The sequence below is a fragment of the Aotus nancymaae genome, unplaced genomic scaffold, assembly GCF_030222135.1.
Source record: "Aotus nancymaae isolate 86718 unplaced genomic scaffold, 86718_ANA_hifiasm-v0.15.2.pri h1tg000041l, whole genome shotgun sequence".
Taxonomy (NCBI): domain Eukaryota; kingdom Metazoa; phylum Chordata; class Mammalia; order Primates; family Aotidae; genus Aotus; species Aotus nancymaae.
In genome coordinates, this window is record NW_026988455.1 from 14,089,114 (window position 1) to 14,101,430 (window position 12,317).

Genomic DNA, 12,317 nt, shown 5'->3' on the forward strand with positions numbered 1-12,317 from the left:
GGTAGAGCCCTCACGAAAGGGATTAGCACCCTTATAAAAAGAAACCAGACAGTTTACAATAGCAAAGACCTGGAACCAACCCAAATGCCCATCAATGATAGACTGGACAGGAAAAATGTGGCACATATACACCATGGAATATTACGCAGCCATCAAAAACGATGAGTTCGTGTCCTTTGTAGGGACATGGACAAACCTGGAAACCATCATTCTCAGCAAACTGACACAAGAACACAAAATCAAACACTGCATGTTCTCACTCATAGACGGGTATTGAACAATGGGAACACATGGACACAGGGAGGGGAGCACTATACACTGGGGTCTGTTGGGGGGGAGTGGGGGAGACAGCATGGGGTGGGGAGTTGGGGAGAGATAGCATGGGGAGCAATACCACATATAGGTGAAGGGGAGGAAGGCAGTAAATCACACTGCCACGTATGCACCTATGCAACAACCTTGCATGTTTTTCACATGTACCCCAAAACCTAAAATGCAATAAAAAAAATAAATAAAAATAAAAAAAATAAAATAAAATAAAATAAAGAAACCAGAGCACTTGCTTTCTCTCTCTGTTATCTACTATGTGAAGACAGTGAGAAGATAGTCATCTGCAAACAAAAAAGACAGCCCTCACCAGATAGCAGATCTGCTAGCACCTTGATCTTGGACTTCTCAGCCTCCACAACTATGAGAAATAAATTTCTGTTGTTTTAGGTACCCATACCCATCTATGGTATTTTTGTGAGTGCAGTCTGAGCTGAATAAGACACTGTTCAAGGGGCATCCCTTAACAACACATGCGTTTAGTGTGGAGAATGAAGGCCAAACCGCAGTACTAAATATTATCACCCATACTGGTCTACAGGGGCAAAGGAGCTCATCAGGTAGAAAGGGAAGAAAACTCAATCAGTGTAACAAGAGATGTCGTATTTAGAATTCAAGGGAGAGAAGATTTTAGTCTTTCTCGCCAAGGGGTAGGCTAACATCAATCAGCTAAAAGTCACTGAAGCTGTCAGTGCTAATATCCATAACTGACTGCTAGTGTTAAAATGGCATAAGGAAAGGAACTGATTCTGCTGCTAATTCTTCCTGGGGCAGGTCTTTCCCCTATACTTAGGGTTACCATGAGTTTGTTGTCCAAATTGGAACCATGACAGCAGAAAGGGGACATTGTTATTTATATCCATAAGATTAGCATAAACCACTGCTGTCCTAAGCAAACTAGGCAGCTTGGTCACTCTACCCATGAAGGAATCACAGAGGAGGATGAATCCTGATATAAAGTAGCTAACACAGGATACCCTAAGCTTATCTTTCGTAGATTATATTCTTTCTTGCCTATATGCTTATACTTTCGACCCAAATTTCTATTTTAAAACATTCCTCTATGACAGATATTCTGTGAAGGTAAATAAGTGAAAAATTCACAATTTGCTGAACACTTGAAAGAGACTGTTTCCCAAGTCACTGGTTTAAACTAGGTAGAACTCTCAAAGCTTAGAGTTTGCCCTTGCATCACTCTGGTTCAGTGTAAGATACTGTCAAGGGGAGAGATAGTGATTACAGTTCATTTCTAGAACACGGGTTGACAAATTATGATTATCTAAAAAGGATTATCTCCCTGAATTACATAGCCAAGGAAACAAGACTGGCCATGCTAGCTTTTAGATTCATGCCTGTCTCTAAAATCACTGAAATACTCAAGCGCTAGTGTTAATGAATTAAGTGCTATTCAAGGCCTATATTCTGAGCATGGAGGAAGACGTCAGAGGGTCTGCAGGGTTAGTTGCTATAATTCAACCTGTGATATTCTTTGGAAGTTGCAAGAGAGAGAGTAGCGGAATGGCTATAGAGAGATCCCATGATTTTAAGTCTTAGAAAATTAATGAGGATGTGAAAGATTGGCTGTACACCACAGGGTTTGAGCAAAAGATAAACAGAGACAGACAAATTGCTGTAGGGTTATCTTTCTTCATTTGGAGCATAGACTGGGAGGGTAAAGAAAGGATATTTGAATTGGGCCTTCAATAGAAATTTAGATGTGCTACAGAGGAACAGAATTAACAGCTACATATTTAGAGTACTTAAATTGCTGATTAATTAGCTCAGCCTAACACTATAAAAGAATGAATTATTGGGATCAGCAGAAGCACATGGCTTATAGAATCTAAGGTTAAGTTGACTATGCCCATTGACATACTGGAAATAAAGAACCCTGCTAAATATTGTAACCAAGTTCCATATTAAGAGATTAGACCACAAATAGGAGGTAGCTTTGGAAGTTTTAATAATTCCATAGCTTTCCACTTCCACAGAGGAACGAAGTAAACATTCAGAGCTTCCCTGATTGTAATGTTCCCAATTTCTTTCTCTATTGTCACACATGGAAGACAGAGACAAATTTTGGCAAAGAATATAATTTTCCCACCTCAAATGCTCTTGATTAGATATACATCTACCTGCTTTTCTGTCCCAAACTCTCCTACCATGTGGCTAATAGCATTTATACAAGACTATTTTAGAGAAATCCCAAGTTGACTCAGATTAGTTCCTACCAAATCAGATGGTAAAAGATGACTTTTGCAACATAAAGAGAATAATTACTTTTTAAGAAAAACTATATATTTGGTTTTGCCAAATATATAGTTTAGAATAGAGGGAAAAACTGCTACTTACAACAGGAAAATAGATGACAAGAGTAAGGACTCTCTAGGGAGATATTTAGTGAGAGAACTAAATTACCTAGGTAACCCAGAAATAGCATGGGACTCAATGTCTTGTGGAATAGATTAAATTCTCAGTGTTAAAATATAAACGATGGAAAAGTATTGCACAGGAGAATTATTCTTGGTCCTGAGACTGGATTTAAGTTTCTTCCCTGAGACTGCAGAATAGCCTTTTTTTTTTTTTTTGAGGGAAATACTTTATATTTCATGAAAAAAACTTAACATTATAATAGCTTTATTTGTAATTGTTCATTTCCTCTATTTCCTCTCCCTCTTCACTTCCATGTCCAATCTCTTTTTTTTTTTATTGCATTTTAGGTTTTGGGGTACATGTGAAGAACATGCAAGATTAGGCTTTCTTATACTTCCAAAAGAGCTACTGATCTGCTCTGCACATTGGCATGAAAACACCTGTGATATTGCTCAGAGAGATCAGGCTTAGGACAAGGTCTGCCATGATGTTTACTGTATAGCATTTTAGTAACGATGCATGAAGAAGTAGGTAAGGGAATAACAGGATGGCAGCTGAGGAAACCTACATTTAGTCTCTACTTTTCTTCTGTATTTCTACCTTGTATAGTGAAAATCTTTATATAACATCTTTTAAAAGATAAATGGCAATGTTAGCACCAATATTCACATACAACATTGTTTCAGAATGTTTACAACATTGAACAAAGGGATCCTAGAGCAAACTTCAGCATGTATTCATGGTTTCTAAATGTGAGCTTGCCATTCAGTTCTCAGCTGTTCTGGCTTGACATGAGGTTATATAAATTGCATACATAGGCATTTCTCACAATGACCTTTTGATAGATGCTGATTGATGGATGTGACACTGTATCCCCATTCTCTTCGGGAGAGAATGTCTTCCGCCCTGCTAATGCTTTAGAATTAGTGACTATTGTAGGCAGAGAATTAAAAGAGAAGCCTTATCTGATCTTTGATCTGTGCTGGCTTGTAGTTTCTATGTCAGGGGTTAATTAACCCCCTGAAACATTATGGGATTTTCTCATGTCCATGGCTTGCTTTCTTTTCTAGGATCAGAGCCATCTGAAAATTAAAAGGGAAAAAAGGTCCCTTCTAAGCAATCTTCTGTCTGTCTCTATTTCTGGTCCACTTCTCCCTTCTCCCAGCTTCCTATTCCACATGTTTGCCTGATCTAAGATAAACTAGGTCCTGTCATTTAAATGGAACACCACCTTATCATTCCATACTCAACTTGATAACCTCATGTCAAATACTCAATTTTATTCCTCTAGAGAAGTATAGATTCTTTGGACTCTTTCAACGAAATTGTTAGAAGGGGATTTTATTTTCAGAATCTCAATACATTTGCAGATTAAGATAACATCATATTTTAACAGAATGCATAGGTCATCAAACTCTACTTACCACAGTTCTTTTCATCACTGCCGTCAACACAGTCTTCGTCTCCATCACATTTCCACAACAGGGTAATACAGCGACCGTTTGTGCACTGGAATTGGGAGGGTTCACACTTGGCTTTTCTCCCTAGAATAAGAAGGGAACACTCAGCAAAGCAAGGATAGAGGGTGGCAGGTTATAGATCTGAGATACCTAATACCCAGGGATGGGGACCTTCTCAGAAAGACACTGCAGACTCGGCAGGCTGTAACATCCTAAGGGCCAGAGTAGGATGGATCTTCAGGCAGTGACTGACAGTAATTGAGTTCTTCGCTGGGTACATGCTAAGACTAAACACTAGATTTCCCAGCCTCTCTCTCAGTGAGGTGTAGCCAAGAAACAACGTTCTGACTAATGGAATGTAAACTGAAATGGTATATATGACTTTAGGAAATGTCCTTAAAATGAGAGAGGATCCATTTTTTTTTTCTATTTCTTTCTGGTACCTGAAAATTGAAAATTGGAACAGTGATCTCGGGCAAATGGAGCCAGACCAGTACGGAAGGAACCCAGATTGCCCAGAGACCACATGGGGCATCATCTCTGTCTCTAGACTCATTCTCTCATTTGTTGAAACTACATGTGTGGCTATAATCCGCCAAGTCCTAATCTTGTAATGGCATTTCTTGTCCATATCCATACTCTTATCCATTAATGATGTTTCTATTACAAGCACAGTGAAGGAGGAGAAGCAAGAAGAGGTTAGAGGTAGAGTTTAATGCATGATTCCTCCTCTCAGAAATTTAGGTCTAATTGGAAAATCACAGGTTTACAAAACAGCTCCAAGATAAAAGCAACAACAAAGTATAGTTAAGGGGCAAAGGAAGATCATTTGTAATTTAGAGACAAGAGAAAAGGAAAGTGAGGTAGAGCTGAAGATACATAGATTCTATTTCTCTGAATCTCAGTTTTCTTATGCTTAATGTATGGATATTTAATTCACACAGTGGTGTGAACTAAGACTTGTAAGTGGGACAGTCGGCTTTTTGCCCGGCACAGGCCAGCTAAGGTTCAGGTGCTTCCTATCATTAGCAGTTCTGTCCTTCTGGCGGATGTGATTGCTTTGCGATAAAAGGCACAGATGTGGCCGCTTAAAGCAAATATACTGCAAATATTTGAGAACAACAGTGGAATCATATAGTTCACGCAGATTACTTAGGGAGGGTTTCCAAGCAGAAAACCTTCCTATTTCCTGCCACCTTTCAGCATTTGCAGCTGTGGCATGCTGGCATAAGAAGTGATATTACAGAGACAAGCACAGACTGGAACTCTTGTGTTATGTGCACAATACCCTAGTTGGTCTTCCTAGTGTCAGCTACTCCCTGCTGTCTGGGAGCATTCTGTGCTTTGTGGCTTTTCCCAGGGAGATTAAAATTTGGTCCAAATCAAGATGACCATATGGGTGTGGTTACTTCCTTGGATATTAAATATATTGCTTTTAAAACTACATGCATCACTCTGCTCCCATGAGTCCTATTAACCTAGGACCCAGCTACAAAGCAGAATGGTTCCCTACCTTCATTTCATAGTATTTTTTCATTCCTCACATGTTTTATTGGTTGTAATATACTAGGGATTTAGAAGGGAACAAGAGGAGGGTAGAAATTGTTGTCAGGAAGCATCACCTGTTCCTTTTTATTCTGTTAAACCAAATATGAGGTACCTGGTACCTCTCCTCTCTCCCCGCTCCCCTCATTTCCACTGAATTCTTAATATGTTTGCAATATTCTCAGTGCTGAGGGCACATGTCCTGTAGTTCTGTATAACCTTACTACCTTTGGGGACTGTGAAAGTGGTAAGAATCTACCTTGAGTAATTAGAAAAAAAATGATTTGTAGTCTGAGAACATAGGTATAAATATACTTGGAAAGATTAGCGAGGTTGCAGTTAGGATACAGTGAAGGCTAAAAGCCTCAGATTTTTGTTTTTTTTAAGGTTTTAGTTACCAAAGGTATTAAGTCCAAATGAGACAGAAACGTTGACATTGATATCTGCATAGTTAAAATGGGAACCCCATAATCAGACTTGAATAGGAACTTAAAAGTCAATGTCAAATGACAGTTTCTCACCCCATGGTTAAGGTACCTGGAAGACAACCTCCTTAAAAATGAGTTTGAAGCTACAGATTTCATAGGCACTTAGAGTGGCCTTGGATTAAATATGGGCATACAGTATTCCAAGGGTGATATTTAGTCTACTGTTGCCTTAAAGAAGGTCTCTGAATTTAGTTGTAATATACAAGCTATCAACAGTAATAAATTCTATTAAAATCCCAGTAGCTCTGCTCCAAGAGTCTACATTGAGCAGACTCAGGACAGGCATCAGCATTTTCTGCTAAGAAATCCAAAGCCAAAAAGGAGTTTAACTTCTAGCTTTTCTCAACTCAGATATTTCCACTTTACTCCAGCTTCTGCCTGATCATCATAAAGCTGTGTTTTAACATTCATCTCTCTCTCTCTCTCTCTCTCTCTCTCACACACACACACACACACACACACACACACACACACACACACACACGCTCTCTCTCCCCTGCCCCCTATAGGAAGGAGCAGTAACAGGCATTAGGAGTACAGTGTGCTACTAAAATGTCCCTGTTTGTTTAAAAGAACAACATCGGGGTGGGGGTGGGAAGAAAAGCTGGCTTTATAAAGGACTCTTTAAGGAGAGGCAAATAAAGACCTTAAGCTTTATGGCTATGCCTCTTCGTTTCCTAGTTTCCTAAGCACTTTGTTTTGAGGGATTGCTACTGGGCAGAAAGTGCTCCCTAGTTCTGTTTAATTCTCTGCTTCCCACAGAGAGGGAGAGCTCCGACACTAAATCAAATGCCGAGCCCTTAGCCACCTGACTGGAACACTGTTAAGTTTTCTGTTCAAGTTTTTAAAAAGGTTCTACCTTTCCACCTCTGGTGCTCAGCTGGGACTGCTGCTGTGCAGAGCTCTAGGAGAATCCAAAGCACCAAATGAGTTAAGAAGCTTTTGATTTCCAGGGCTTTGGGGATTACAGGATTGTGGACCTGTAGTCTATTTCCATCCATGAAAGTTAAGTCTCAAATTCAGTATTATACTTTCAAAAAGGGAACAAGTTGAGCTTGAAATCATCTACACTTGAGGTTCTTTTAATTCTTAGGGCTAAGCTAAAGCTGTTGACACCCCAAAAAATAGCTTAGAAGTAGAAGTGCTAGGCACTTCTTCTCAGACAGGTGAGAAGTTGGGGTAAAATGCAAGTGTTAGTGGGTTCCCCAAAGCCATAAGGTTTCATGAGAATGTCTTAGGCTAGAGGGGTGGTTGAAGTGGAGGGAAAGGCCACAACAGCAGGGGCCCTGTGTGTTCCACCTCCGCCTCCACCAAGACTTTCTTTTGAATATTGGATTTTGGTGTAAGAATTTGAAAAGGGTTCTATTGATTTAAGAAATTGTCTAGGTTTCCTTCCAGCTCTAATACTTAGAATATCTCTGCTCCTTTGGGTGAAGGAGTTGGAAGTCACTTGTACCTACTCACTTATGTGGCTATTTAAATTTGTAATGAATGAATTCCTGGAGTGTCAAAAATTTCTCCCTTGTACTGTCACTTATATAGATGGACTCAGATTGTGCACACTTACTTCAAGGCACCTACATCCTAGGAGCCTCCCTTCTCTAAAGAGTCAACATTGCTACACAGACACACTGGCAGTTCACTGGCTCCAAGAAACTCAGGGTTCTTCCTGGTGGTGTTTGTATAAATCTATGGGGTACATGTGAAATTTTGTTACATATATAATGAATGTATACTGATGAAGTCAGAGCATTCAGGGTGTCCATCACTTGAGTACAATACATTTTTGTTAAGTACAGTCATTGAAGTTATTTCTATCTTACTGTCTGTTTGTATTCTTTAATCCACTTCTTTTCATCTGCCCTCCCTGTCTCCCCACTTCTGAATCTCTGTTATCTTTCTGTCTACCTCCATGTGATAAAATATTTCAGCTCCCGCATATGACAGAACATATTTGTCTTGCTATTCCTGGCTTATTTCCCTTAGCATAATGACCTCCAATTCCATCCCCATGCTGCTGCAAATGACATGATTTCATTCTTTTTCATGGCTGAATAGTATTCCAGTGCATATATGTACCCCATTTTCTTTACCCTTTCATCCACTGATGGACATTTAGGTGGATTCTTTATCTTTCTTAGTGTGCATATGGTGCTGCGATAAACATGCCAGTGCAGGTACCCCTTTGATATACTGATTTTTCCTTTGGGTAGATACCCAGTAGAGGAATTGCTGGATTAAATGTTAATTCCAGTTTTAGTTTTTTGGGAAATCTACATATTGTTTTCCTTAGTGGCTGTATTAGTTTACATTCTCACCAGCAGTGTATAAGAATTCCCTTTTCTCCGTATCTGCAGCAACACCTGTGTATTTTGCCTTTTTGGTAGTAGCCATTCTGACTGGTATAAGATGGTATGTCATTGTGGTTTTGGTTTTCATTTCTCTGGTGATTAGTAATGGTAGCCATTTTTTCATACATCTGTTGGTCATTTTTATGTCCTCTTGAGAAATGTCTATTCATATCCTTTGTCAACTTTTGAATGGGATTATTTGTTTTTATCCCCCCGCCCCCGTTATTTGACTTTGTATATTCTGGATATTAGTCTCCTGTCAGATAATAGTTTGCAAATATTTTCTCCCATTTAGCAGGGTGTTCTTCACTTTGTTGATTATTTCTTTTGCTGTGTAGAAGTTTTTTAGTTTAATTAAGTCCCGTTTGTCTATTTTTGTTTTTGTGGCCTAGGCTTTTGAGGTCTTTGTTATAAGTTCCTTGTCTAGGCCAATGTCCTAGAGAGAGACTCAGGGTTTTTAATGCATATAGAAGTCAGCCTGCCATTGTCTATTTTTCCCTGCAGGGATTAACACGGGAGAACAATATGTAAGCTTCAGTAAAAAACGGCATAGGCCTTCGAGTAAATACCAAGCCTTCCAGATGGACTACACATCTCCCTATGGGGCTCTGAGCAGCACCCTGGGAGGAGCACTTCAACATGCAGGCCCAGAATATAGAGAAAGTGTCTCTGGGTACCAGGTTCACAGTACAGTTCAATCTGCACAGAGGCTCATGCTGCCACACTGTTGGCACCACCGGGGCCATCAGGGCCAAGCATTTACATCTCTCATGCCCTTACTCATTGCTTGAGCATATGGGTGTTATTTGCTGGAATTCCTTCAGTCCATTTGTTTTGGCACTTCTAGGGCTACCGAGGGCATTTATTTTTAGTTTAGTTCACTTCTACTGCCTGCCACTTTTAATACCAGTCTTTCTATTCATAAGCTAAAACTCCTTTCAGGACAAGCAAATTTCTGAGTCAGCAAAAAAGTTTTCCTACAGGGAGGAGGGTTTGTAGGAGGCAAAGTACCACAACAGATGTTAAGGGAAATGCTCTGAGCTGAGCTGTCAAGCACAAAGGTTGTGTTATGGCCTTAAAGTCAGCATCTGAAACAGTGTAAGAACCAATGTGGGCCAGACATGGTGGTTCACGCTTGTAATCCCAGCAGTCTGGGAAGATGAGGTGGACGGATCACCTGAGGTCAGGAGTTCGAGACCAGCCCGGTCAACATGGCCAAACCCCGTCTCTACTAAAAATACAAAAATTAGCCAGGTGTGATGTCACATGCCTGTAATCCCAGCTACTTAGGAGGCTGAGGCAGAAGAATCGTTTGAAGCCAGGAGGTGGAGGTTGCAGTGAGCCGATATAGTGCCATTGCACTCCAGCCTGAGCAACAAGAGTGAAACTGTCTCAAAAAAAAAAAAAAAAAAAAAAGAACTAGTTCAGGGGCCACTAAAAACTGGTGAATACATAGGCTAATTCTTCAGTCACTGCTGAAATAAGTGAATTTTACAGGTCAATTGCCAGTTTTTCTGTTTATATCAAATTGATCTTAAGAATCATAGATACAACTGAATGCTTTTGTTGTTGGCCAAACACTGCTCTAAAACTTCACACCTGTTAGCACTTCACACCTGTTAGCCTTTAAAATTTTTAATCCTGCATAGTTGGCTCTATTGTTCCTTGTTTACAGATCAGGAAACCTGTTTGGAGAAGGAAAGTACGGTCACTTATCCCAGATCGCCCTGGGCAGAGCTAGGAGTTGAACCTAGGCACTCTGGCTCCAGATACTGTGCTACTGAGCATCAATTTAGATTTAGCTTTGTTGTTGACACAGAGGGCTGCTTTCCTTCCCCATTCTAATTTTTTTAAAATGCTGCTAGAATTCCTCAGCAAGTCTTCTAGAAAGATTACAGCTCTTGGTTTTCTTGTCTAGGGTTCAAGTCAGAGGAAAGACTCTCCATCTGTCATAGCTTGAAAATCGTTAGCTTCTGTGAGTGGTAAACTAAGTCATTCTCAAGCTCCAGTGTCCATCAGAATCACCAGGAAGGCTTGTTAAAACACAGAATGCTGGGCCCCAGCCTGGACTCTGATTCAGTAGGTCTAGAACAGGGCCTACATTTGAATTTCTAATGAATCAATGTTGACACATGCTCAATTAACATTGAATTAATGTTGCCAATTTCAGTCCACACTTTGAGAACCACTGCACTAAGGCTAAGAAGCTACAGAGTCCACCCATAATGTCAGTGGCTCTTTCATTTTCAGGGTTGTAACATATACTACTAACACCTTCATAAGGCCTAATGCTCATCACCGGAGGGACACAGGAGATAAATGCATCTTTTACAGCGCACATGATGGTAACAATCTAAATGAAGCCCTCAAAGCTATTTTGTAGGAAAAATTTATTTGGGTGTCTTATCAGGCAGAGGTTCTTCTAAAATCTAGCCTTCCCTCACTGTGGGCTCTATCTTTGATTGGCCCCATCACTTACTCTAAATCGGTAGCCCAGAAACGAGCCCAAATTCTTCCCTGACATTTGGCCATCAAACTCTGGCCATGCCCAGCCCCTCCTCTCTCACCTGATCTAAATTTAAACCTCTTGTTCCTTTGCCTCCAGGCTGCTGCCACATTCTCTACCCATATCAAGCAACCTAGTGATTCAAGCAACCTAGAACAGCCAAGAACGGGGTCATTTCTCGGCTTACCACTGCCTCTAGGATTATGTTCCCTACTAATTTCCTCAGACTTTTCCCTACTGGCCACCACCCACCATCTGCTCAGGCTATACCAGCTGAGCTAACAGCTTGAAGGGGACACACTCACTTCCCCATGGCTTTGCCCTTCCTCGTGGCTGCTTTGTCTCGGTTTGTTCATGTTGTCCTTGTCCCCTCATCCACCAGGAGTGGGCTCAGACTGTACTCTTGAATGAGGCCTCAGTGCCTTTTTTGGCAGAACTACGTATGGTCTGGCTGCTTTCTCATACTAATCACTGTCACACAGCCATCACACAAGGAGGTAAGTTCAGCTACCATTTTTCACCTTTAGACACAGAGATCCCCTAAGGCATGGCCTGCAATTTACGTTTGTAACTCAGGACCTGGGGCCTGACATCCTTTATCCTCTAGGCACTAGTTGGTACTCCTGGATGCATAAGTTGATTCATTAGTTTACTGATAAAGCGGGTCTAAACCAAAGACTTGCGTCAAAAACATTTTCCCCTGCTTTTCAGAGCTTGAAACCAAGTGTGACTGATTGTTTTACTAGCCCGGTACTTTGAAAGACTCTACGTTATAAAGGTCCCTGTTCCCTATGCCTATGAGGGTACAATCACCTCATCTTTACAGCAATTTATCATTTAAAAATGATGCATCTTCACACACTTGTCTGTCAGAATGAGTGTGTCAGCCTCATTTCCATATGAAAAGAGAGATTCCCACACCTGAAAAGGTTAGCAGCGGCTAACTGGTAAGGTTAGGAGTTTGATGTATCAGACCCAGATTTTACTTGACATGTTTTAATGCTCTTTGGTAATACTGGCAGTAATCCACTGTTGCTTAAATCATATCACATTTGTAGGATTATCTGCAGAGATAGGATCATTTCTGGCTTTTTCATATAAGTCTAAGTTCTTGGTGATTTTAGGGAAACTTCATAAGCTAGAACCCAGAGAGTATACGGAAACTCCAGCAATCTTCAGCTGCTATCTGCCTCTTTTACAATTAAGTCTTAAACACTGGATCTGCTCACTCCTGTTCAGAGCTTCTGTTCCAGGCTGTCTTTGGCTC

General features: G+C 40.5%; 1 protein-coding gene across 2 annotated transcripts in view; it reads right to left on the reverse strand.

The window, feature by feature from the left end:
- The window catches only part of VLDLR (very low density lipoprotein receptor), a 39,043-nt gene that overhangs the window by 21,492 nt on the left and 5,234 nt on the right, over window positions 1–12,317 (reverse strand). For both annotated transcript variants that reach the window (XM_012454580.3, XM_012454581.3), the window contains exon 2: window positions 4,125–4,244. In XM_012454580.3, coding sequence (XP_012310003.1) covers window positions 4,125–4,244 — 120 coding nt within the window. The remainder of the gene's footprint in view (window positions 1–4,124; window positions 4,245–12,317) is intronic.